General features: G+C 45.5%; 3 protein-coding genes and 1 long non-coding RNA gene across 4 annotated transcripts in view; 2 read left to right on the top strand and 2 right to left on the bottom strand.

Moving 5' to 3' along the window:
- Positions 1–2,923: 2,923 nt before the first annotated feature.
- Positions 2,924–4,533, bottom strand: GLTPD2 (glycolipid transfer protein domain containing 2). The gene is made up of 4 exons (XM_017670421.3): positions 4,400–4,533; positions 4,229–4,293; positions 3,813–3,979; positions 2,924–3,716 (listed from the first exon to the last, which is right to left on the bottom strand). Exons 1-4 carry the CDS (start codon positions 4,503–4,505, stop codon positions 3,179–3,181), a joined length of 876 nt encoding a protein of 291 aa, XP_017525910.3. The 5' UTR covers positions 4,506–4,533; the 3' UTR covers positions 2,924–3,178.
- Positions 3,788–7,911, top strand: VMO1 (vitelline membrane outer layer 1 homolog). Its single transcript, XM_017670422.3, has 3 exons — positions 3,788–6,349; positions 6,482–6,597; positions 6,841–7,911. The coding sequence occupies exons 1-3, from the start codon at positions 6,164–6,166 to the stop codon at positions 7,136–7,138; spliced, it is 600 nt and encodes a 199-aa protein (XP_017525911.1). The 5' UTR covers positions 3,788–6,163; the 3' UTR covers positions 7,139–7,911.
- A 139-nt stretch (positions 7,912–8,050) lies between these two features.
- On the bottom strand, positions 8,051–15,226 carry TM4SF5 (transmembrane 4 L six family member 5). Its single transcript, XM_017670426.3, has 5 exons — positions 15,018–15,226; positions 9,191–9,271; positions 8,663–8,799; positions 8,228–8,411; positions 8,051–8,150 (listed from the first exon to the last, which is right to left on the bottom strand). The coding sequence occupies exons 1-5, from the start codon at positions 15,192–15,194 to the stop codon at positions 8,136–8,138; spliced, it is 594 nt and encodes a 197-aa protein (XP_017525915.1). The 5' UTR covers positions 15,195–15,226; the 3' UTR covers positions 8,051–8,135.
- Positions 8,701–26,577, top strand: part of LOC108403339 (uncharacterized) — a 45,603-nt gene continuing 27,726 nt past the window's right edge. The window contains exon 1 of the long non-coding RNA XR_012130515.1: positions 8,701–8,822. This is a non-coding gene — a long non-coding RNA (uncharacterized lncRNA). The remainder of the gene's footprint in view (positions 8,823–26,577) is intronic.

Below are 26,577 nucleotides of genomic sequence, written 5' to 3'. Positions count from 1 at the left end.
ATAATCCTTTTCATATGTGGCTTGCTAGTATTTTGTTGATGATTTTATGCATCTCTAGTCATACAATATATTAGTCTGTAGTGTTTTTTTTCCCCTTCTTGTGATATATTTGGTAATAGGTTAATGCTGACCCATAGAATGAGTAGGGAAGTGTTCCCTCTTCTATTTCTGTAAGAGTTTGTGGAGGATTGGTATTAATTTTTCTTTAAATATTTGGTAGATTTCATCAGTGAAAACATTTGGTTCTGTGCTTTCCTTTGTGGGATTCTTTTTTTATTACTAACTTGATCTCTTTATTTGTTATAGGTCTAGCCATCTTTTCTATTTTCTCTTGAGTCATTTTTGGTAGTTTTTTTTTTTTAAGGAATTTGTCTGTGTCATTTAGGTTATCTAATTTGTTGGCCTACAATTGTGTATAGTATTCTCTTAGAATCCTTTTTATTTCTATAAGATTCATAGTAAGGTACCTGCTTCCATTCTTGATTTTAGTTAATTTGAGTCTTTTTCTCATTTTTTCTTGGTCAGTCTAGTAAAAAGTTTGTGAATTTTGTTGATCTTTACCAAGAGCCAATTTTTGGTTTAACTGATTCTAATTTCTATTTCATTTATGTCCTCTCTGATTATTGTTTCTTTCCTTCTACTGTCTTTAGGTTTAGTTTGCTCTCCTTTTTCTAGTTTAAGGTGGAAGGTTGGGCTATTGATTTAGGATCTGTCTTCATTTTTTCTATAGACATCTACAGCTACAATTTTTCCTCTGAACACTGCTTATGCTGCCTCTTTAAGTTTTGGTATGTTTTGTTTTCCTTTCCACTAATTTCAAAATCTTTTCCCTGAGATTTCCACTTTGACCCATTGGTTGTTTAGGAATGTATTGTTTAATTTCCACATATTTGTACATTTCCCAAATTCCCTTCTGTTATTGATTTCTAATTTCATTCCATTTTAGTTGGAGAATATTTTGTGATTTTAACCTTTTAAAGTTTATTTAGACTTTTTCGATGGCATAACATATGATCTATCATGGAGAATGTCACATATACATTTGAGAAGAATGTTTATTTTGTTGTTATTGTGTGGGGCAGTCCTCCTCTGAATCTGCCATACTTTTTCTACATAATGCAGCTGAAGCTGATTTTTTAATTGCAAATATGATCTGGATAATCCTTTGCTTAAAATTAATTCTTGAGATAAAGTCTTATATCTGAACATAGTTTACAGGGCCCTTCATGAATTTACTCCTGCCCACCTGATCATAACTACATCTGTTTACTATTTAAATTTTTACTGTAATAACAAAAATAACATAAAATTTAGCATTTTAACTATTTTTGGTGTGCAATGCAATAGCATTAAGTACATTTACATTGTTGTGCAACCTCCTGTTTTTGACATTCTTAGCTCCCCTCATCTGAACTATTTTTAGTGCTCATACATTTCATTCAGCAAAAACCTGTTCAATGTCTACAAGGTGCCAGGTACTGTTTTGAAGCACTGGAGGTACAAGCAGGGAACAAAACAGAAATTCCTATCCCCATGGAGCTTACATCTATTGGTGGGGGGAACAACAAGACAACAAAGAAATACAATATACATTATGTTAGATAGTGAATCATAGTAAGAAGAAAAACAAAGCAGGGACGGGAGATGGGAAGGGTGTCATTGTGTGTGTTGAAATTTTATAGAAAGAATAATTAGGGAAGGTCTCACTGAGGAGACATTTGAATAAAGACAAGAAGGAGGTAAAGAAAGAAGTCATTCATCTATTTGGGAAAAAAACATTTGGGACAGAGGGAAGAGCAAGTGCAAGGATCCTGAGGTAGGATCATGACTGAGATATTTAATGAACACTGAGGAAGTAAATTTGGCTAGTATAGAGTCAGATCACATAGGGCCTTTATAAAGCTTTTAATTATTCTCAATTGAAAATATGATCCAGAAAATTTCCTGCTTAAGTTAAAAAAAAAAGTTTTGAGCAAGGAAGTGACATGATATCATCTACATTCTAAAGGATCACTTTGGCTGCTCTATTGAAAATATGCTATAGGAAGGCCAAATGTGGGAGAGACAATTAAGAGACTATTGCAATATTCCAGATGATGGGTAAAGTTGACTTGACAAGGGTGGTAGTGGAGATAGTGGGAAGTGGTCAGGTTCTGACAGATTAGGTGTGTATATGATGAAAGAGAAACAGAAGAGTCAGGAACAGTACAAGGTTTTTGGCTTAAGGACCTGGGAGAATGAAGTTGTCATTTACTGAGGTAGCAAAGACTATGAAGGGAGTCTTTGGGAGGAGAGGGTATTAGAAACTCAGTTTTAGACATATTATGTTTGCTATGCCTTGCTGAAATCCAAGAGATGTTGAATAAAGGAGGTGTATATCTAGGATTTTGGAGTCCAGTTGGAAAGTGGGTTGGCGTTATAATTTGGGAGTTATCAGTGTATGACATGGTCAAACTCTTTCATGTTCACTATTGTTGTGGGAGTACCCAAAGAAGTTATTCAATAAACATGTATTATTGAGCTGAACACCTGCTTGGTAGGCGGCATGCTGCACGGGTTTAAGGCTCGGATAGTTGACAATAAAGAGTGCTATTTATTCAAAGACAGGGAACATAAGCAGAGGTGCAGTTCCGGGAGAGGTGATTGGATCAGTGTTGGACCTGTTATATTTGTGGTGTCTGTGGAGGTGTCCAGGAGAGTTGGCTTTATGGGGGCTGAAGCTCAGGAGCCAGGTCTGGGCTAGAGACTTGGCATTTGATTGGCAAATGAAGCCAGGAGCGGTTGAGATAGGCCAGGAGAAGCGTGAGTCTCTCGGCTGCCGGGGAACAGGGATGACACATCTTCTCACATCCATTTTTTTTCTACTTCCTTTAAGCTCCTCCCGTCATCACACGAACGCCCTAAATCCAGGGCTACAGAATACTTTTTTTTTTTTTTTTACAGAATACTTTTTATTTCCCCACGGCTCCTCCCTTCTTCCCCCGTCTTCGGATAGTGGGAGGGGCTCAAAAACCCACCCGCTGGGGGCGGGAATGCAAGGACAATGACGTACGAAGAGGCGGGGTAGCGAGCTGCCCCGCCCCCAGCCGCGGCTGGCCCTTCCTAGGGGGCGCCCCTGGGCTGAACTGATCCCGCCTCAGAGCGCTTCAGTCCTCGCGGGTCGCGGCGGCCGCTGGCCTCAAGCTAGTTGGAGCAGGCCACGCTCGGCCAACACGCTCTGGGTACGGTTGTAGACATCCTCTAGCGTGTCCGCGGCCCGGGCCAGCGCGGCTCGCGCCTCTGCCTCCCTGGCTCCCGGACATGCCAGCTCGAGCAATCGGCCGCGACCGGGGAAGGCGAGGAAGGCGAGGCGGGCAGCCTGACGGATGAGCCAGGGGTGGTACGGGGCCAGGACGGTGCTATAAGCGTCGCTGCACTGCACGCCGGCGTCCGGGCCTCCGAGCATTCCGGTGGCCACCCTGTGGAGGCAGAGCTGGGACCAGCGTAGCGCACGGTGCAGCAAGAGCATTGTTCGTGAGCCCGACGACCTGGCCGAGTCTGCAGGGGCGATCCCGGGCCGCTCCAGCAGTCCCGCCCGCCGCTCCCACGCCACCATGGCCGCCAGCGACCTGTAGTGCGCCGCATCCGGGCCGCGCACACGAGCCTCGAGGGCTGTCACTTTGGTGAAGGCCTCGCTTGTCGCGAAGGCGAAGATGGAGCCGAAGGGAGTTAGGAACCTGTGTGTTTTGTGGTGGGAAGAGTGGGAAGGTTTGAGAGGGCGTTGGAGCCCCACAAAGAGGTGGGGACTGGATTGGGGGTGGGAGACCACTCACTTGACTAGCTCCCTCCATCCTGCCAGGTACTGCGACAACTCCACATCCCCTTCGGGGTTCATACTGTCACTGAACGACCTCATCATGCGGCCCAGCAAACCCTGGGGGCCCAGACACTGAGGCTTTTCCAGCTCCGGAGCCTTCAGGGGTCCCGACTGTTTCCGGACCTGGAGGGCAGATATGAGGGGAAGAGAATGGGAGCAGAACCCCTAGCCTGCTGGGTCGCCTTCGCCAAGTAGCCCAGCCAGGCTCTGAAGAAATTCCTAAGGTCTAGCTGGTGTCCCTCCTGCTGTACTTTCAGCTTCTGGCGGGAGAAGGGAGACAAGGACGACCCTTCTTTCACCAGATCCTCAGCTTGGTTCCACTTCCCTGTCCCACCTGGAGCTCCCAGTCCCAGCCCTGTCCCAAGTTTGTACCTGGAAAAGCGGCGGTCCCTCGGGAGTGCAGGACTGTGACCCATATTGGCAGCCGGAGAGGGCGCCTGCGGAGAGGCGAGGCAGTGGTGAGGGCTTGAGGAGAGAGCTTAGGTCCCGAGGGCCTGGCCTCCTGGGTTTCTCCCAGAGCAGGTGAGGGAAGGGGCCACCCACCAAGGCTCCGAGCACAGAGATAAAGCAGCAGCAGCACGAAGATAATGAAAGGAATTGCATGGCGGAACCAGGGCCTCAGCACCTGGGGAGGTGGCAAGACCCCCATGGCTGCTACTGGGACCACCAGCCCCTCACCGGCCCCCAGCCAGTCCTGTCCTTCCGCCTCCAGGAGGGGAGAGAAGCCCGTGGTGCCCTGAGGTGCAAAGGATTAATGATTAACCTATAAGGCCCCTTCCCCTGTGCCCTTTGCCCCAGAGGGCAGCATCCCAGAGGTGAGGGGCCTGATGAAGGGTATTTGAGGGATTTGGTAGCAATGACACATTTCTACATTTCTCTTCTCTGAAGGGCCCAGGTTGTAGTAAGAGGAAGCCTGGGTATTGAGAAGAGTTGGAGGTCAGAACCAGTTTCCTCACTGGGCAATGGTGTGGCCCTAAATTAACTCTGAGCTTGAGTTCCCTACACTATAAATTGAGGATAAGAGACACGTGGAAAACCTCATGTGAGGATTAAATGATAATGTATATGCAAACACTGTAAATGGAAAAGCTTACCACAATTGCTCCATTAATCTTACCTATTAAGTTCAAGCATGGGGCACCTGATCCAGGGAACACCCACATCTAAATTCTCTATCCTATGTGCAGGGGACTTTGTCTTGATCTGCATGCATGACCTCTTGGTTATATACTTTAGGCTTTATCTTTTACATTTTTGTGCTTTAGTTTTTTAAACTCCAGATTGGCTCCTCAGTTATTTGTCAGACCAGTCTTTATTTACTTCTGCATGCTAGACCTTGTACTGGGCGTCAAAAGTGCCTTCACAAGAGCTCAAGGTCCATTGGCAAATATCATCTGTCTCCCCTACTGAAATGTGAACTTTGATGAAGACGGGGGCCTTATTTTTCTTGGTTGCTGCTCTACTTACAGCACTTAGACTATTGCTTGGGCCAAAATACGTTATTGTTAAAAAATTATGTATTGAATAAACAAATACTTGTGAAGGGCAGACAAAATCGGAGGCAGTGCCCCCTGTGACAAATTTGAGCCAGTTTTCTTTTTGCAAATTAGGAGTCCACCTGGTGGTCATAGAGGGAAAAACATTCAGGGGAAGTGAGAAGCAATGCAAGCTGCAACATCTCCGGTTCTCAGTACCCTGTTCACAAACTTAGAATTGATCCTGTGTCTCTATGTATATTTTCTTCTGGGGTGGAGGGGTATCCCAGGTTCTCAAGGAGTCACAGTCCCAATCACTAAGAAGACCCTTACTAGTACCCACAGTTTATGGATTTGCCCTCTTTCTCTGATGCTCCCTCACATCCTGGAGGTCCCCGGGTTTGCTCACGACCAATCCTGTCCGGTGGGATTCCAGAGCTATCACTTTCATCTCCAGACTTAGGCTCCCCATTTCCCAGTGTGGGAATGTTTCCCAGCTTGCTGACTGTGATTTTGGGGTAATTCCCATCTCCTAAAATAGCTGTGAGGATTAAATAAAGCACACCTGCAAAACGCTAACCACAATTCAGTGGCCTATAGTGAACGTTCAGTAAAGAGATGGTTATTTCAGCTCCTTGGCTCTGGCTGCCCCTCTTCTGGCGCTGCGAGCCTCTGTCTCGCCGAGCAGAGAGAATCAAGGCTGCAGGGTTCCGGGCGCGGATTAGTTTCGGGTGTCACTTAATCTGGGCGACTCTTCCGTAATTGGAGCCCTCCTAGGGGCCAAGGTGGTATAAACGTGCGGGAGGAGCCCCAGGCTCACAGAAGCTGCGAGATGAAGCAGGGCGCAGGAGACAAGTTGCTGTTTCTGCTGTGGGCGACGTGCTGCCGACGTGCCCTAGCAAATGGCCCGAGCGGCTATAAATCGGTCATCGAGGTGACCAACGGGGGCCCTTGGGGCGACTGGGCCTGGCCCGAGATGTGTCCTGATGGATTCTTCGCCAGCGGGTTCTCCATCAAGGTGGGGGCCCAGGCCTAAGTATCAGAGGGGTCAGAGGGACTGAACGTTCACTATAGGCCACTGAGTGGGACCCTAGAGTAGAGGGAAGCAGTCTTTTGACTCATCCTCATCCCTCATCTCCTTGACGCCCAGCTGGAGCCCCCCCAAGGCATTCCTGGAGACGACACCGCTCTGAACGGGATCCGGCTGCACTGCGCACGCGGGAACGCAGAGCGCAACACGCACGTGGTGGAGTCCCAGTCTGGAAGGTGAGGAGCACGGGCTAAGGATCCCTTAGGCTGGCAGTACGCCCCCTCTCTGTTTCACACACACCCTCCCGGCAGGCACATTCCTCCAGAGCTGGGGTGCAGCTTAGACCTGGGGAATAGGTGGAAGACTAGACTGAACCCATCCGGGTCATTGCAGCACCTGGCTGGGAAGGCCCTCAGGCTGAGACGGGCTGGAGGTGGGTAGAGGGCATCAGCAGAACCAACACGTCTCTTAACTCGAAGGTGGGGTGCATGGAGTGAGCCGCAGTGGTGTCCCGGCGGCGGCTTCCTCGTGGCTTTCTCACTTCGCGTGGAGGTACCCACGACGCCTGGGGACAACACGGCTGCGAACAACGTGCTCTTCCGCTGCTCAGACAGCACGGAGCTGGAGGGGCCTGGCCTGGCCTGGGGAGATTTTGGAGACTGGAGTGAGCCGTGCCCTAAAGGCATGTGCGGCTTGCAGACCAAGATCGAGCGGCCTAGGGGCCTCCGCGATGACACCGCGCTTAACGACGTGCGCTTTTTCTGCTGCCGCAGTTAACGTTAACGCTGCCACGGCCCTCTCCCCGGTCCAGAGGGTATTTCCCGTCCTCCTGCTATTAAAGCTTCTCTGTCTTGGCTTTGGTCTCGCTTGTTTTAGGGGTGAAATACTGCATCTCCCTGTCTTCCTCCCAACCTAGAATTGGGTCAGGTCCAAGTTAGGGCTTGGTCTCAAAGGTTCCATGGCAGGCTACAGACCCACAGTCCAGGAAAAAGCACTGAAACACAATTTTGCACATAAGTTAAGGACATCGCTGGCTTTCTGAGGGTGTCTGTAGACACATCGCACCAATATAGCACACGTTGTTTCCTTTCTGAACCACCGGTGACCTCAGATTAAGAAAACTTCTACCGCATTTGGTGACAATGCTAAGATGCATTAAGTCTTCATATTCTATAAGAGGCGAATGTGTCTTTTCAATAGTTTCTTTTTCTTTCCCCCAACAAAACTCACTGGCTTTTTTGTATACAGATTCCCATTTAGGATCTTTGTCCTTGTCCTTTAGGCTCCTTTGTCCTTTGTTTAGATCCCCCGTTATCTAGAAGGTTAGCCCATCCACCAGATATCAGCTCCAATTTCACTGAGACTTTTTTTACTTTATAAAATCCCTCCATCAGTCAATATCTATCCCGTGCCGGCGTGTTTTTAAAAAGTGCTTATGGCAAGTTGAAATAATCTATTGCCTCTTTTAAAAATTACCTATGTTCCACCCCTGGAATATTAAATTCTGTGAGAGCATGGAATTTACATCTTGTTTACCACTGTATTTACAGAGCACACTAGTAAGTCAATAACTATTTGTTAAGACAATAGCAATCCGGGTTCAGGGGCCCCAAACAGGAAAGCCCTAAGTCCGGGTGTATCTGGAGGCCTTCAGGCCCTCGAGCACAGAGCACAGTCCGAGACGCGCAGGAGACCTCAAAACAGTTTATTCCCGGGCGGGAGCGGGGGCGGGTCAGGACGGTGTCCAGGCGCGGGCAGTGCGGTCAGTGGAGCCTCAGTGAACGGCGCCCTGCGGAAACAAGAACGTGAGGATACAGCCAGGGAGCAAGTAGGTTCCCGCTACAGCTCCATCCCACGCCGTCCCACCTCCTTCTTCCTGCAATCGCCGCAGAAGACACCAATTGTCGCGTTCACCAGCTGCACCCCGCAAAGCACGAGCTCCAGACAAGAAGCGGCTACCAGTAGCGAGAAGAGCGTCACGTTCCAGCAGACCACACCCGGCGGCTCCACGCACAAACTCCACTCAGTTCGGTTGAGCAAGTAAGAGCCTCTGTGGGAGGGGCAGGGTCGCGCGAGAGAAAGAGGTTACGCGAAATGCCCCGCACGTCCCCAGCGCCCCTCTACGCGCCGTAGGTGATTTGCAAAAGGGTTTTTTTTGGCCCACGTGGAGGAAGGTGTCTCGAAGGCGAGCCCCGCCCAGGTTTCCAGATCCACAAGTGAAAGGCAGGTGGGGAGAGGCAGAGTACAGAGTACGGGGTACAGGGGTGGGGGTGGGGGCAACGAATATGGGCTAAGCCTTACGCAGTTTCTTTGAAGGGGTAAGTCCAGCCAGTGTTTATTAAACATCTGGGTCCAGTTCGGAGCCCAGATCCTGATACCGAGAGGCAGTAGAGGGCCCCAAGCACGCCGAACGCCGAGGAGAAGACCGAGCGCAGCATCTGGATGCCGAGTGGAAAGAAAGGTGAGTAGGGCCGCCCCATCCCCACTCGTGGGCCGAGAGCGCCCAGCACCCTCCTCCCCGCGAAGTTCCCGCACTCCTTGAGTCGCGTTTAAAACACATTTACCGTCAAACCCCGGGGCTTGGCGTTCTGCTAGCCCTAAGAGCTAGAGGCCGCGGAAGTTCATGGGGGTTGGCGTCTCCGCCGATCCCGCCCACTGAGGCCTGAACTTTGCAGTGCAGTTCGAGGGAGGGGGTAAGTGGAGCATGGGACTCTGCAGCGGAGCGCCCGTAACTAGGAATTCCGTAGACTGAGCCGGGATTCAAAGATTCATCCTGAATTTTATCTTAATCTCATATCAATAGGAACCCCATCTTAACGTGGGTCTTACCCGGCAGCGATTTCCACAGCAGCCTGCGCCGCAGCAGCCTTTGCCCCCTGCCCGAAGGGCTGCAATTCCCGGACACAGTACCTAAGGGAGGGGAGTCCGTGAGATAGCGAGTGCCCCCACATCCCCCTGACCTTACTTGCTTCAGTGTTTACTGCTACCTGCAAGCTGCCGGTGATGCCCCCTCAGCCCTTTAAACTTTAGGAAGACCTTATTTCTGCTTCTTCTGGAGCACTGTCAGGTTTTATCTTAATTGATCATTATTTATGTGCCTGTTTATCTCTGTCCAGATTGTGGCCTCCAGAGGGTAGGGCCCAGTATCTATATCCCCCATCATTCTTGGCACATAACAGGTGCCCAATGGAATGGGAGTCAGGAGGCCTGGGTCCCCATGAATTGATTCATCTTTCTGGGTCTCAGTCTTCTCCTCTGCAAAATGGGTCTGCAAGACCTACCTCACAAGGCTGTTCTCAGGATTTAATGAAATAATGGGTTGACTTGATGTCAAGACTGGCTCAGAGTAAATGCTCAGTAACTGTAAATTCCCTCAGCTGCAGGAGAGTGGTGTTGGAGTGTCTGGTGAGCTGGGATTCTGGTGGAGGGAGCAGGCAATGCTCTGATGGGAAGTGTATGGATCCCCAAGATTCCGCCCTGCTCCTTTGTGTCCATCTCCATGTGGGCCTTCCTCACAGAGCTCATCCCCTCCCAGAGCATTCCCTCCAACAAAAGTCAACTCCTAAATTGATGCCTCCAGATTCAAATCTAACTGCTGAAGGATATGTTCATTTTAATATCTTGGTTTTAGCTCAGATTCAGCCAGCCTCATACTGACCTCACAATTGGTTCCCCATATTGTCATCTCCCTTTATCTTTCTGACTCCATTAGTGGAAATACCCTCCTGGTCAGCCAGGCTGGAAAACTTGAATCCTCCACACCCAGCCAGACCTCCAGTTTCCTAGACTTTTCCCTTAATGGCTCTTGAATCTGTTAGTCCTTTTACCTGCACAGTTAATCCCTAATCTAAACCTCCCAGGAGGATAATGTTCTCAGCCTCCCTACTAGAGTCCCGTGTCTCTTGCCCCGTGCCACCCCACCCTCCATCCTACACTGCTACCACCAGGTTAAATTTAGGTTTCAACTGGTCTTTTCTCTTCTCAAGCCCTTTAGGGTCTCCGCAGAGAGTAGTACATCAAGACTGAACTCTAGAAAGGTGCTCCAGGCTCCTTGCTTTGGCTCCAGCCTTGTCTTTGCTGCACCAGGCCAGGTTCTTTGCCTGACTCCCCTCTCTGAAATTCCACAGCTGTCTTGATCTTTGCCTCCCTGTGTGCTTCTGTCAATACTGCACCAGGCAGCGTTTTGTTCTCTTAGGGGAGGGGTTGAGAGTTTTAGTTGGGTTATATCATCCAGAGCAATGTCATGCAAACACCTACACAGTTGAATGGACTTTTCCCACAATCCTTTTTCTTTCTTCTTCCATGTCTCATGGCAGGTGTAGGGGCCAGGTCTAGACCACTTTGCTTAGCCTCTCTGGTTAGGTCACTTACTGGGAAGCATCTGGATCCAAGGGCAGCTAGAATTGCCATTTGGATTTTCCAATTCTGGATGGCCTACCTGTCTGAAATGCTTACTTTTTGAGTCAGTGTTTCTTTCCCTTTGCTGCCTGACCTCTGTCTTGCTCTGTGTCCTCTACTTGTCTTAATGAAAAGAGAAGGGTAATCATAAATGCAGAAAGAAACACTGGGTTTATAGAATGCAAATCTGGTTACTTTTCCATCTCTGGCCTCTGGCCTAGTCCAAGCTACTATCATTTATCCTGGACAACTGCAGTGACCTTAGTATGGTCCTTCTGCATCTGCCTACTGGCCTCTTACTCTTCATTCTTTACACCACAGCCAGGAGATCTTCTTAAATTCAACAGGATATGAAAATGCTCATTTTTTACTGATTGGAATGCAATTGGTGTAGGAACTTCAGAAAGCCATTTGGCAATATCTGTTGGCACTGAATATTTGCTTACTTTAAGAATCAGCAGCTTTACATGGGGGATCTCGCTTCCCAACTTCAAGCTCTACTACAAAGCCACAGTAATCAAGACAGTTTGGTATTGGCACAAGAACAGACTCATAGACCAGTGGAACAGAATAGAGCCCAGATATTAACACAAGCATATATGGTCAATTAGTATACAATAAAGGAGCCATGGATATACAATGGGGAAATGACAGCCTCTTCAACAGCTGGTGTTGGCAAAACTGGACAGCTACATGTAAGAGAATGAAACTGGATCATTGTCTAACCCCATACACAAAAGTAAATTTAAAATGGATCAAAAACCTGAATGTAAGTCATGAAACCATAAAACTCTTAGAAAAAAACATAGGCAAAAATCTCTTGGACATAAACATGAGCAACTTCTTCATGAACATATCTCCCTGGGCAAGGGAAACAAAAGCAAAAATGAACAAGCGGGACTATATCAAGCTGAAAAGCTTCTGTACAGCAAAAGACACCATCAGTAGAACAAAAAGACATCCTACAGTATGGGAGAATATATTCATAAATGACAGATCCGATAAGGGGTTGACATCCACAATACATGAAGAGTTCACACACCTCAACAAACAAAAAGCAAATAATCCAGTTGAAAAATGGGCACAGTATCTGAACAGGCACTTCTTCAAAGAAGAAATTAAGATGGCCAACAGGCACATGAAAAGATGCTCCACATTGCTAATCATCAGAGAAATGCAAATTCAAACCACAATGAGATATCACCTCATACCAGTTAGGATGGCCAACGTCCAAAAGACAAACAACAACAAATGTTGGCGAGGATGTGGAGAAAGGGGAACCCTCCTACACTGCTGGTGGGAAGGTAAACTAGTTCAGCCTTTGTGGAAAGCAGTATGGAGGTTGATCAAAAAACTAAAAATAGAAATACCATTTGACTCAGGAATTCCACTCCTAGGAATTTACCCTAAGAATGCAGCAGCTCAGTTTGAAAAAGACATATGCACCCCTATGTTTATCACAGCACTATTTACAATAGCCAAGAAATGGAAACAACCTAAGTGTCCATCAGTAGATGAATGGATAAAGAAGATGTGGTACATGTACACGATGGAATATTATTCAGCCATAAGAAGAAAACAAATCCTACCATTTGCAACAACATGGATGGAGCTAGAGGGTATTATGCTCAGTGAAATAAGCCAGGTGGAGAAAGACAAGCATCAAATGATTTCAGTCATCTGTGGAGTATAAGAACAAAGAAAAAACTGAAGGAACAAAACAGCAGCAGACTCACAGAACCCAAGAATGGACTAACAATTACCAAAGGGAAAGGGACTGGGGAGTATGGGTGGGCAGGGAGGGAGATAAGGGGGAAGAAGGGGCATTACAATTAGCACACATAACGTGGGGGGGCACAGGGAAGGCAGTATAACACAGAGAAGACAAGTAGTGATTCTATAGCATCTTACTATGCTGATAGACAGTGACTGTAATGGCATATGGGGTGGGGACTTGATAATGGGGGGGGAGGGGCAGAGTCTAGTAACCATAATGTTGCTCATGTAATTGTACATTAACGATACCAAAAAAAACACACAAAAAACCAGCAGCTTTACTCCTAGGTATGTATCTAACAGAAATGCAAATATATATTTCACCTTAAGACATTTGTGGGAATGTTTATAGCAGCATTATTTGTAAAAAGCCCAAGTTGGGAACTCTCCAAATCTCCATCAACAGTGAAATGTTTAAATAAATTGTGCTATATTCACACAATGGAATGCATAAGAAATAATAAACTACCACCCCACCTAATGATATGGATGAATCACAAACATAGGTTGAGCTAAAGAAACCGGACACAGAAGTATCCATACTATATGGTTCTGTGTATATAAAGTGCTAACCAGGCAAAACTAACCTATGGGATTAGAAGTCAGGTAGTGGGGTCCCTTGTCTGTGGGGGGTAGGTAGTGCCTGTTGTGGCAGGATGTCTGGGATTCTGCTACTGACCTGTATCTTGATTTGGACGCAGGGTACATGAGTGTGTTCATGTGTTCACTTTGCAAAAATTCATTGAGCTGTACACAGAGCATCTGGGCACTTGTCAATATGACTTCAGTAAAAGTAAAAAAAAAAGGTAAAGAGTCAATAGTTTTCTCTTGTACTTATAATAAAATTCAGGTTCCTCACTGTGGCTTTCATAGATGTACATGCTCTGGCCTCTGCCCACTTCCAATCTTATCTCATGGAACCTCAGCTGCACCTTCTGCCTGTCTAATCCTCAGATGTTCAAGCCTGTTCCTGCCTTAGAACTTGTTTGCAATGCTGAAACCTCCTTTTTGTCTCTGGGTGTCAGTTCTGACAGCCTTCCTTGAAAATGCAATAAAAAATAGCTTCCTCCCTTGCCCTCAGAGTTTTTTGTGACCACACACTGCTTAGTTTTCTAGATGGTACCTACTCCTATCTGAAATCATCTTGCTTACTTTATTCACTCACTGTTGATCAGGTGTCTGTTAAATGCAAAGCATTGGTCTAGGCACTTGGCATACAGCAGCCAAAAAAGCAGGCAATCCTTGTTCTCATGGGGTTTAAGTTCTTCCTTTTGATACTGTGCATCTCCCCAGCAGGAATGCCAGCTTCAGGGAGAGCAGGGACCTCGCCTGTGGCCCTGTGCTTTAGCATGTTTGAGAAAGGCTTCTTGAGAGTGGCTCAGGGCTTGAAGGTGGGAAGAAGACGGCTGGGAATGAGCATGTTGGGAGGGCATTGTTGGGGATCTCCCCTGAGGCAGGCTGGGGAGATTGTGGGGACGGGGGTGGTTTAGGCTGAAGAAGGGGTGCAGTGTGACACCAGGTGAGTGTGAAGGCCTGGGAGGAGTGTGACCTCTTAGAGTTGAGGGCAGAGGGATGGCGTAGAGTCCAGCAGCCATGATCCATGCGGGAGGGGGAGTGGAATAAAAGACTATGGAGGGAAAGGGGATTGTTGGATAAAGGAGAAGAGGTATCCCCATTTAGCTCACAGAGCAAAAGAAGAAAGTGAGACCTCTCCTGGGGAATTTCACTGGTCAGCCAGCCTGAGAAGTAGGGAACTGAGCTTGGTAGATCTTTTGTTTCATCCCATGAAGATGTTAAACTATCTGACCTTCCAAAAGTTCCCTTAAATGGGGATGGGGATAGAGGACAGGGGTTAGAAAGTCCAGGAAGTCGCTACTTCTTCTGACAGAATCTAGTCACCAGGAGGATGTGGGGCACTTTCTCCACCTTACTGACCTAGGTTCTGAGTCTATCCAGTGCAGAGTGGGCATCTGGAAATGTGGGTGGAGAGTGACTCTACATGGAGGCAGGGGAGGGTGACACTGAACTGATAGGTAGAATGATCCCTGATACTGCTGCCTGGCCCCGGACATTGTCACTGCATCCCCCCACCCCCTGCCTATTATTATCTTGCCCTGATTACCTCCCACACAACCAGCTACTCCTTTCTCCCTGGACCCTTGTAGTGAGGTGTTCTCAGCATCTGCTCCAAGTGGGGGTGGGAGGGGCAGAGAGGGCATAACGCCTTAACCAGAAGGGAAGCTGCTTAGAGCAGTGAGACTCGCTCCTTCTTGCTCCCCTCAGATATTCAGCTCAGCACCCTGGGGCTCCTCTAGGACCTCTACAGAGTGCTAGTGTTGGGGCAGATTGGGAGGGCTCCAGGATTCTGGCAGCCACCGCCATCCCTTCCCAGGCAGCAGTCCTTTTCCCCCTCTCGCACTCCCTCCGGTTCAGACCCCTGCAGAGTGGCGCCCAGCCTGTGCTCACTTGCCAGCCTCCTCACCATCAGGCCCCCACCGATGAAGCCAGCCATGAGCCAGGCATGCAAGCTGAGCTGCTCCACATTGGTCCAGGTGGTCTTCCCATTAGGCACCAGCAGGAGGGCGTTAGCCATGATGCAGATCAGGGAGAGGGGAATGAGGGAGAGCCCCACAAAATGGGCACACTTCCCAGTGCACATGGCGAAGGCTGGGCAGTGAGTGAAAGTGAGCCCTGGGTTCCCGGGTCCACAGGAAAACAAGCCTGGAGCGAGGAGCAAAGGTCAGGGAAGAGGTGTGGCAGAAGTCTGCAGGAGCAGGTGATAAGGGGGCCAGGCAACAGATGCAGGCCAGGAGGAGGGTGTGGGCGGGCTGCTGCCGGTGAGGTGAAGGGGAGGCTATGGTGAGGGGAGCTTGACACACAGAGGAAGTTCCTGGGGTCAGTGTGTTCTTCCTCTTTCTGCACGCACCTCTCCACAGTCCCTCTGCTGGCTCTGTACCTTGTTTGTGACTTAGCCAATGTCTGACATCTGTAAGTCTCAGTGGTCTCATCTTCATAAAGCGTAGAGTGATACCACTTGGCTCGTGGGCTGGTTGTGAGGCTACATGAGATAGTGTGAGAAGTATTTTGTAAACTAGGGTGCACTAAACAGATGTATGGTGGCCTGGTCACTTCTGTTAGTCCCCAAGGGAGGGCTCCTCCTGGAAAGGAACTATGGAAGATGATAATGGACACTTGCTGTCCTTCATTGCTTCTTGTCATTGTTTGTTCATTGACCCCTCCTCCTGTTGAGGCCACCACCTGGCTTGCAGGTGGGCTCGTGACTGAGGCCTGATTGATTAGAACATTCTATCCCCCCACCTCAGTGTTTGAGTTAGCCATGGTCACATGATCCAAGCATGAGAATTAATATCTGGTTTTTGGTGCTGGCGATATGAAACCAAAGAAGTTCTGGGTTTGGGGGGATGCTGAAGTTGCTGGTGGTATCTTGGTGACCACGAGGGTGGGCCAGCCTGCTGGAGAGTGACATCAATCCAGGGGAAAGACCAATCAAGAGATGAAGAGACCCTAAGTCTTGATAGTATCATTTGAACTCAACAGATCCAGCTATTCCTGAAACCCAACATTCCTCAGAAGGTTTGGATTTGGTGAACCACTTTGAGCTGTGGTCCTGTCAAATGTAACAGAGTCTTTTTTGATGCAGAGATTAATTCATTAAGCCCCTGCTAAGGACAGGGCCTTGTGCTGAAGACTGGAGATTCACAGTTGCACGCCTGATTCCCAGATATGGGTCTTGGGGCCAAAAAAGGAGAGCAAAGGCCCAAGTAGGATGTGATAGTACCATGGAAGAGATGGGGTGGCAGGACTCCAGCGGGCATGTGATAAGAATGTCACACAGAGAGTGGCCTCTGATATAGTGGCCTTGACCCAGGAGCCCACTCAAACTACTACAGAGACATGGAAAGTAGAGAAAACTTACCACTCAAAATGAATGCCAGCATCTGGGAGGGATTCTTATTATTTATAAGACAGGAGCTGGACTGGGAAAAATCTATGGAGAATTTACCTCTTGAATCAGAGGAGAACTGGAAAAAGAAAAGTACTTTGAACCTCTCCCAACTGCCTGCCTCTGACTCATAGAGTTATTGTGATAACTGATATTTGGTTTTGCCTTTGTTGTATTGTTTAACGCTTTAAAAAGATTTCCATGTTGTTTCCCGAGTCTCTGTTCCTTAAACTTTTTACATCCTCCTGTGTTTTGGAAGGCATATTTCAATTTTGATTTTTCCATTTTCATTTTTATTTTATTATTATTTTTTATGTTGAGGTACATACAATAAAATGCACAAATCTTAGTGTACAGCTTGATGAATTTTGACATAGAAGGCATATTTTAAGTCCTGGCTGTGGTTGCTTTGCAAGTGTTGTAAAGCCATCCTTTAATTTGTCACCCTTCTGGGAAGCCCCAGTCTGGCTGACATCCCTACAGCCCCCTTGGAGGGGTGCTGTGCAGAGGATTTTCCATGCTTTGCTCTATAGCTTATGGCCATATGACCATGTGATCCGAAGGTAAAAAGCGAACTGCTTGCTCCAGTTCTGCAGTCCTTCATGCTCTTTGCTATGACATTTTGTAGTCCGTCCCACTAGAGGTAGACTATATGTCCCACCATATGGGCACAGTGGAATGCAGACAGAATTGACAATATCCCAGCTCTGAGCCTGGGACTTAAGAGGCACTCTGTGTTGCTACTTGATACTTGTGCCCTAACATTGCCATGAGAACTACATGCCCAAGCGAGTCCAGTGGTAAGGGAAGGTGTAGGACACAAGGAAAAGGCCCAGAGCAGATCTCAGGCTCTATCAGCTGACCTCCAACCAGCCCATATGTGTATGAGGGAAATAAATGCTTATAGTTGGGTGTCACTAAGACATTGTAGGCTTTTTTTTTGTGGTATTATTAATGTACAATTACATGAGAAACATTATGGTTACTAGACGCCACCTATTATCAACTCCCCACCACATACCCCATTACAGTCACTGTCCATCAGCGTAGTAAGATGCTATTGACTCATTACTTGTCTTCTCTGTGTTATACTGCCTTCCCCGTATCCTCCTCCCCATTACATTATGTGTGTTAATCATAATGCCCCCTTTTCTCCCTTATCCCTCCCTTCCCACCCATCTTCCCCAGTCCCTTTCCCTTTGGTAATTGTTAGTCCATTCTTGGGTTCTGTGAGTTTGCTGCTGTTTTGTTCCTTAGTTTTTTCTTTGTTTTTATACTCCACAGATGAGTGAAATCATTTGATGCTTGTCTTTCTCCACCTGGCTTATTTCACTGAGCATAATACCCTCTAGCTCCATCCATGTTGTTGCAAATGGTAGGATTTGTTTCTTTCTTATGGCTAAATATTATTTCATTGTGTATATGTACCACATCTTTTTTATCCATTCATCTACTGATGGACACTTAGGTTGCTTCCATTTCTTGGCTATTGCAAATAGTGCTGCGATAAACATAGGGGTGCATATGTCTTTTTCAAACTGGGCTGCTGCATTCTTAGGGTAAATTTCTAGGAGTGGAATTCCTGAGTCAAATGGTATTTCTATTTTTAGTTTTTTGATCAACCTCCATACTGCTTTCCACAATGGTTGAACTAATTACATTGTAGGCTTTTTGTTATAGCTGACTAACACAGACCCCATCACCCGGGCCATGGCTGATTGATCCAGCAATGAGGAGCTGACCCAAAGGCACACATGTAGCCAGAGACATGAGAAGTAGCTTGACGTGAGAGCTCTACCCAGCTGTGGTGCCCTGACAGAATGCCGACTTGTCACAAACTGGATCTTCAACCTTGGGAAGCCTGACTGTAAGGGAAACAGCCTGAGAGAGTATCAGAGGGAACTTCAGAGAAGTGCGGAAGAAGGGTTTGAGCAAAAGCCACAGGGCAGCTGAAACCGTAAATAAGCAGAAGTCACAGAAAGAGAATTGTGTAGACGGCAATTATTTGGAAACTGCAGGAGGCAGAAGCCCAAGGACTGGGGAGCAGAGGCGGACAATCTGGGTCTCAGGCAAGGCAGGTGAAGAGAGGTTCTGCTGCGTCACCAGAGGCCGTGTTGAACCACCACGTCCCTAATAGCCAGCTTTCCCAGTGTAGACCTGGAGAGGGGATTCAGCCATGGTCCTGATGACAGACGGTGGAGTCGAGAGCCAGCCACATCACTGTCTTCTAGCTCAGTAATGCTGAGTCTGAGAGAGGGTGCTGCTGTTTAGGATAAATAAGGAGAAAAGAAGTATGTGTGTGGGGTGGTCCAGAGGCATTCATTATATTACATTATTTGCAATTCTGTATGCATGGAATCATGTTAATAATATAAAAACATTATAGGGATTCTCAAAACAAGGGAAGGGTATATCATCCTGAAGACTGAAAGGGATGTATTAAAGGATTTGGATGGAATTTTCAGGAAAGTTTTCACTAGAATTCTCCTTGAAGTAGGAGCAGAGTACTAAAGAAAGAAAAAGCTCATGCATTTTATTGTATGTACCGCAATATAAAAAATAACAACAACAACAAAAAAGTGCTGAGATGAAAGGTACCAGCATGTATTAGGGGGAGAAGAGGGAGAATTGCTCGGCAACTCAAACACAAAGAGAACTGAAGTCTGCTTCAGAAGCACTAAAGAACGGGACTAAAACTGGGACAGAGTAGATGAGGGATGCAGGAGACCAGCTGGAGAAAACTCTCAGTTTCAGAGGGAAAGGACCACAGGGTTAGAAAAAAGGACCAGCTTTAAAACAGGGGAAGGGAAGAAGAGAACAGAGATGTCAGGTGAGAAAACACTGCTCTCAAAGACAAGAATGGGCCCTGTGGAAGTGACCCCCACAGTTGACACACCTGTGCTAGGTGAAAGCTGCTCCGGGCATACATCCACTTGAGTTAGCAGCTGGAAAGGCATACAGTATCCCAGGTAAAATGTTAGAAGTGAACGGAATTCGATTCATCCTGACAAGATCTGTGAGTGAGAGGATACATCTAGGCAGAATTAAAAGGTTACCTAGGCAGGAACAAAAGTTAGTCTGGCCTGAGACTTCTCTGAAGAACTAAATGCCAGGAGACAAAGGAGCAATGTCTGTGGTTATGACAGGAAAAGAGAGCTGTGACTCGGTTACTGTGTGCCTATATCCAAGTTGCTTTTGGTGGATATAGATATACAATATCTAATCTTGTGAAGGGCAACAGGATTGCATTTCTGAGAATTCTTGAGTTGGGAAATACTGCTTCATCTTCTTCTTCTCCTTTTTAAAAAAAGTATTTTAACTCACCAAGAAATGCAGTAAAATAAAAACTACAAAATGGGGAAGTCTTGGCATAACTCTAAATGAATTTTGTAAATCCAGTTACAAAAGTGTTTCCAAAAAAGTCCTTTTGAAGAGAAAAATACATAAATTCTCCAAGTTATATTAACAGTAGTAAAGATGTGAATTATTTATTGCCTGTCATGCCCACAGTCCATTTTAAGGAAATACATCAAGTAACAGAAACCTAATTCTATTGAAATGAAAAAAGGTTTAGGTAATCAAAACCTCCAAAACTACAATTAACTTCCAGGCATGACTGAAAAAAAAAATAACTGATGGCTGGACTTCATTAAAATTAAAAACTTCTTGCTCTGTGAAAGACACTGTCAAGAAAATGAGAAAGCCTTTAAGATCAGGAACAAGACAAGGGTGCCCACTCTCTCTGCTTTTATTCAACATAGTTCTGGAGGTCCTAGCAATCAGACAACACAAAGAAATAAAAGGCATCCAGATTGGTAAAGAAGTTAAACTGTCCCTGTTTGCAAATGACATGATACTGTACATAAAAAACCCTAAAGAATCCACTCCAAAACTACTAGATCAAGTATCTGAATTCAGCAATGTTGCAATATACAAAATTAATACACAGAAATCTGTTGCACTCCTATACACTAATGATGAACTAACAGAAAGGGAAATCAGGAAAACAGTTCCATTCACAATTGCATCAAAAAGAATAAAATACCTACGAATAAACCTAACAAAGGAAGTGAAAGACCTATACACTGAAAACTACATGACACTCATGAGAGAAATTAAGGAAGATACCAATAAATGGAAACACATCCTGTGCTCATGGATAGGAAAAACTAATATTGTCAAAATGGCCATCCTGCCTAAAGCAATCCTCAGATTCAATGCAATCCCTATCAAAATACCAACAGTATTCCTCAGCAAACTATAGAAAATAATTCTAAAATTCATATGGAACCACAAAAGACCCCAAATAGCCAAAGAAATCTGAGAAGGAAGAATAAAGCGGGGGGTGGGGATTATGCTCCCCAACTTCAAGCTCTATTACAAAGCCACAGTAATGAAGACAATTTGGTACTGGCACAAGAACAGACCCATAGACCAATGGAACAGACTAGAGAGTCCAGCTATAAACCCAAGTACATATGGTCAGTTAATATATGATAAAAGAGACATGGACATGTGTGTGCAAATTAGTTAGTAGTTTAAAACCTATACATACTTAAGGTACTATACAAGAAGATATGTCAAAGAAATAATCAATCCTCCCAAGTTTCCTTCATATGCTACATCTATAGCTTTTCTTCTTCCTTCCTAATTACAAACTTTAAATAGAATTCGTGCCTCATATCGAATTTACCGAGTATCATAATTCCTCCAGGTGGTAAAGATACCTCGAGACAAGTGCTGGGCATAGAAGCCACAGGGCATAAATCTGCAAAGAAGTAAAAAGCTAACCTTTGCAAACAATATGGCTTCTCTCTCACTTACCAACTTTACATTTCCCTGTATGGCCCCGGAAGATGACTGGTTAGCCAGAGACGGGTAAGATTCCTCAAGGGAGGAACAACCTAAGACAGGCACAGTCGCAGGGGGGCCATCAGGTGAGAATTTGGGGATCAACAGAGGTGAGGCTCAGAACCTCACCCCCCCTGCTTTGAGAGAAATCTTCTGCATCCGTGGATGTCTTGCTGCCCTTGTCTAGCCTGGATTAATACTTAGTCCATAGGCACACACCTGATCATCTGATCATCTACATTTGCCTTCTTACAGCACTAAACTATGTTTTCTACCTTTATCTTGCATCTACCTACCACTTCAGCATTTTATTAAAAATAAAAATAATAATAATAATAGGAGAAATGTGGGATCAACATATAAATCAAGTACAAAAATCAAATGAATATTCATATTTGACCTGATGGTTTATAGGTCATATTGCATGATCAAAACCGAAAGTTTCTGTGATGACTGCCCTTGTACTGTTCACCATGTAAGAATTTATTCACTCTGTAAGAATTCGTTCACCATGTAAGAACTTGTTCGTTATGCTTCAGAAGATTGGAGACTGACGAGAATTAGGCTTGAGATGGATTAATGATTGTACATTGAGCATTGACCCCCCTATACTGAATTTTATTGTTGTTAACAACCATTTGATCAATAAATATGAGAGATGCCCTCTCAAAAAAAAAAAAAAAAAAAAAAAAAAAGAGACATGGACATACAATGGGGAAATGACAGCCTCTTCAACAACTGGTGTTGGTACAACTGGACAGCTACATGCAGGAGAATGAAACTGGATTATTGTCTATCCCCATACACAAAAGTAAACTCGAAATGGATCAAAGACCTGAATGTATGTCATGAAACCATAAAACTCTTAGAAGATAATATAGGAAAAAAATCTCCTGAATATAAACATGAGCAACTTTTTTCTGAATGCATTTCCTCGAACAAGGGAAACAAAATAAAAAATAAACACGGGACTACATCGAACTAAAAAGCTTCTGTACAGCAAAGGACACCATCAACAGAACAAAAAGGCATCCTACGGTATGGGAGAATATATTTGTAAATGACATATATGACCAGGGGTTAACGTCCAAAATATATAAAGAACTCACACACCTCAACAACCAAAAAGCAAATAACCCAATTAAAAAATGGGCAGAGGATATGAACAGACACTTCTCCAAAGAAGAAATTGAGATGGCCCACAAGCACATGAAAAGATGTTCCACATCACTAATTATCAGGGAAATGCAAATTAAAACCACAATGAGATATCACCTTAGGCCAGTAAGGATGGCCAGCATCGAAAAGACTAAGAACAACAAATGCTGGCAAGGATGCCGAGAAAGGGGAACCCTCCTACACTGCTGGTGGGAATGTAAGCTAGTTCAACCATTGTGGAAAGCAATATGGAGGTTCCTCAAAAAACTAAAAATAGAAATACCATTTGACCCGGGAATTCCACTCCTCAGAATTTACCCAAACAATATGATTTCTCAGATTCAAAAAGACATATGCACCCCTATGTTTATTGCAGCACTATTTACTATAGCCAGGATATGGAAGCAACCTAAGTGTCCATCAATAGATGAATGGATAAAGAAGATGTGGTACATATACACAATGGAATTACTCAGCCATAAGAAAGAAACAAATTCTATAATTTGCAACAACATGGATGGAGCTGGAGGATATTATGCTCAGTGAAATAAGCCAGGCAGAGAAAGACAAGTACCAAATGATTTCCCTCATTTGTGGAGTATAACAATGAAGCAAAACTGAAGGAACAAAACAGCAGCAGACTCACAGACTCCAAGAAGGGACTAGTGGTTACCAAAGGGGAGGGGTGAGGGAGGGTGGGTCGGGAGGAAAGGAAAAGGGGATTCAGGGGTATTATGATTGGCACACATGGTGTGGGGGGGGGATCAGAGGGAAGACAGTGTAGCACAGAGAAGGCAAGTAGTGTCTCTGTGGCATCTTACTACACTGATGGGCAGTGACTGCAATGGTGTATGGGGTGGACATGATAACAGGGGTGAATGTAGTAACCACATTGTTTTTTCATGTGAAATCTTCATAAGAATGTGTATCAATAATACCTTAATAAAAAAAAAGAAAAGAAAATGAGAAGGAGAAAATATTTGCAAAAGACACATCCAATAAAGGACTCTTATTCAAAACATACAAAGAACTCTTACAACTCAACAGTAAGAAAACCAACAACCTGATTTAAAAAATTGGGCAAAGACCTGAATAGATTGTACAGATACAGATAAGCATATGAGAAGATGTTCCACATTCTACGTCATTAGGGAAATGCAAAATTCTCAACATGATTGGATACCACTACACACCTATTAGAATAGCCAAAATCTCAAACACTGATGAAAATGTGGAGCAATAGGGACTCTCATCACTGCTGGTAGGAATGCACAATGGTGCAGTCACTTTGTAAGAAAGTTTAGCAGTTTCTTACAAAACTAACCATACTCTTACAATAGGATCCCACAATTGCACTTGTAGATATTTACCCAAATGACCTGAAAACTGTAGTCACACAAAAACCTGTACACAGATGTTTGTAAGAGTTTTATTTTTGATTGCAAAAATTGGAAACAGTCCAGATGTCCTTCAGTAGGTGAATGGATAAATAAGCAGTGGTACATCCATTCAAGACAATATTGTTCAGCATTAAAAGAAGTGAGCTGTGAAGCCATGAAAAGACATAAGGACAAAAAATTAAATGCATAATGCTGAGGGAAAGAAGCCAATATGAAAAGGCTATACACTGTATGATTCCAACTATATGACATTCTGGAAAAAGCAAAACTTCGTAGACAGTAAAAAGGTCAGTAGTTGCCACGGGCTGGGAGGAGGGGGAGGGATGCACAGGCAGAGCACAGAGGATTTTTAGGCCATTGAAATGATTCTGTACGATGCTATAATGATGGATCCATTTCACTATACATTTGTCAAAACCCATAGAATGTGCAACAACTGGAGGGAACCCTAATGTAAACTATGGTGTGGGGACGTTGGGGTTCCTATGGCCAGGATCCTCACTGAACTTAAACTACCTGATGATGTAACTGGCCTGTTGCTAGGCTACCGCTTCCACACCTTTAGGCAATAAGCTATTATTGTGCTATATAGAGAGCCTGGCCCAGTGCTCTGGGCAGAGGCAGAGAGGCCAGTGCTCAACCTACCGCTGGGAGAACAAGCGGGTAATAAACACTTTCACTCCAAAGAACGTTTTGCTGTCAATTTCTTTGGTCACATTGAATCCATAGTGAACTTGCCCGGAGCTGGAACCCATTGGCAAGACTTGGGTGATGATGACATGTCAGTGCAGGTTTATTGACTCTACAAATGTACCACTCTGGTGGGGGATGTTGATAGTGGGGGAGGCCGTGTGTGTGTGTTTGTGTGTGGGGGAGGGAGCAGTGGATGTGTGGAATGCTCTGTACTTTCTGCTCAATTTTGCTATGCCCTTCAACCTGCTCATTAAAAATAAAGTCTGTTTTTAAAAGAAGTCTCCGAGCTAAAGTCTCATGAGAAAAAGAGATTGTAACTATGCGAGGTGATGGACGTTAACTAAACCTGTGGTGGTAATGATTTTATAATATATACATAGATCATTATGATGTACTCCTTAAACTTACACAATGTTGTATGTCAATCATATCTCAAAAAAGTCTCTAAAAGGATTACACTGTGTTTTGAACTTGGGACAAAAAGCTAATGCATTTAGAAAGGCATGGAAACAAAATAGTGAAGATGCTAATTCTGTTGCTATCATCAGGTGAAACAAGAGAGCACTAGCAGTTAGAGGTGGAAATCTCAGACACAGTAGTGGAGCACTCTTGAGAAATGCTTCATTACCAGTGCCCTTGATGGGCATCAAGATGGGGTGGAAGAACACAGACGTTGATAACTCATTCAGAAAGCAGTTTGGAAGAGTCTGATCTAAAGGAACTTTGGAATATTATAACTGATTTATTTTACTTACCATTTTCTTTCCATGGTATGCCCCAGGATGATTTTTTAAAGGGTCTAGAAGAGCTTTTAATTAGCAGACAATAACAAATGTTAGTGTTAAGAGAGCATCATATTATAGTTTAATCTATAAAATAATAGTGTGTGTTACATTGCAGATTCAGTGAAATTCAGGATGGAACACCCATTCTGTATAGGCACAGTTATACCCCCAGGGATATAGCACTAAACTTAGCAGGCAAGGTCTCTCCCTGTTGCTTGGGGAGGCAGGCTGTCTTGCCAGTGGGTTTCAGCTCCAGGCAAGTTCACTATGGATTCAATGTGACCAAAGAAATGACAGTAGAACATTCTTGGGGTGAAAGAGTTATACTCAACTTTATTTCCACGGGTGGCAGGTTAATAACTAAAATCCCATTCACTCAGAGCAGGTCTGCACGCAGCAAGCTGGTCTCTGCCTCTGGTACTCTGTCCTCGGTGCTGCCACCACTCCAGTCTCTGCTCTCCTGCAGCTGTGCCACTGTGTCCCCCAGAGCACTGGGCGGAGCTCTTTATATAGAGTCAATAAGGACGCATTGCCCACACATGTGTAGTGAGCTAGCCTACCAGGGCCAGGTAAGAATCCTGGACACAGGAAATTTCATTTTATCCACACAGGCAATAAACTAGAAAGAGTGACTCTGCTAAATTTTATGAAGGAAATAAACAGAGTGACATGGTAGAGAGTGACTGGGGCGGTGACCACTCCAGACTCAGAGTCAGGGAACCAGAACCAAGACCTGGGCAGCAGGGGCCTCTACCTGGCTGGCTGCTTAGTTCTGTGCTTCTCCACCTTTAACACTATGCAGATCTTCTGGGGATCTTGTTAAAATGCACATTCTGAGTGAGTACTGCTGGGACAGGACCCTGAGCCTGCCTTTCTCATATGCTCTGATACTCCTGCTCAGGGACTGGCCTGTGGGTAGGAAGGCTCCAGGTGGCACTGCATATTGCAAATACTGAAACTCAAAGCTCCTGTGGGCCTTGTGAGAAAGTTTCTGAAAATCGCGGAACCAATGCAGCAGATGACAATAATGAGAGAGAAATGTGCCAGCTGCAGCGGAGGGGAAGCTAAGTGTCAGGCGTGTGCAGTGACCAGGGGTCTGCACTCAGAGCAGTTCTGGGCTAACCCTCAGGATTGCAGGCAGCAGCACTGGTCCAAGCAAGAAGTTGGCTCCTTTAGCCTCTGGGCTGTGAG

The sequence above is a fragment of the Manis javanica genome, chromosome 4, assembly GCF_040802235.1.
Source record: "Manis javanica isolate MJ-LG chromosome 4, MJ_LKY, whole genome shotgun sequence".
NCBI classification, from domain to species: Eukaryota; Metazoa; Chordata; class Mammalia; order Pholidota; family Manidae; genus Manis; species Manis javanica.
This window is presented reverse-complemented; position numbering and strand designations above follow the sequence as displayed.

Coding starts and splice junctions, on each gene's coding strand:
- GLTPD2 (XM_017670421.3), bottom strand. CDS start 4,505: ATGGGGGTCTTGCCACCTCCCCAGGTGCTGAGGCCCTGGTTCCGCCAT. Junction 3,980..4,228: donor AGGGACCGCCGCTTTTCCAG/GTACAAACTTGG, acceptor TCTGCCCTCCAG/GTCCGGAAACAGTCGGGACC. Junction 3,717..3,812: donor GGATGGAGGGAGCTAGTCAA/GTGAGTGGTCTC, acceptor CAAAACACACAG/GTTCCTAACTCCCTTCGGCT.
- VMO1 (XM_017670422.3), top strand. CDS start 6,164: ATGAAGCAGGGCGCAGGAGACAAGTTGCTGTTTCTGCTGTGGGCGACG. Junction 6,350..6,481: donor CCAGCGGGTTCTCCATCAAG/GTGGGGGCCCAG, acceptor CTTGACGCCCAG/CTGGAGCCCCCCCAAGGCAT. Junction 6,598..6,840: donor GTGGAGTCCCAGTCTGGAAG/GTGAGGAGCACG, acceptor CTTAACTCGAAG/GTGGGGTGCATGGAGTGAGC.
- TM4SF5 (XM_017670426.3), bottom strand. CDS start 15,194: ATGTGCACTGGGAAGTGTGCCCATTTTGTGGGGCTCTCCCTCATTCCC. Junction 9,272..15,017: donor TCATCGGTGGGGGCCTGATG/GTGAGGAGGCTG, acceptor CCCCTCCCTTAG/GTACTGTGTCCGGGAATTGC. Junction 8,800..9,190: donor GCTGTGGAAATCGCTGCCGG/GTAAGACCCACG, acceptor CTCGGCATCCAG/ATGCTGCGCTCGGTCTTCTC.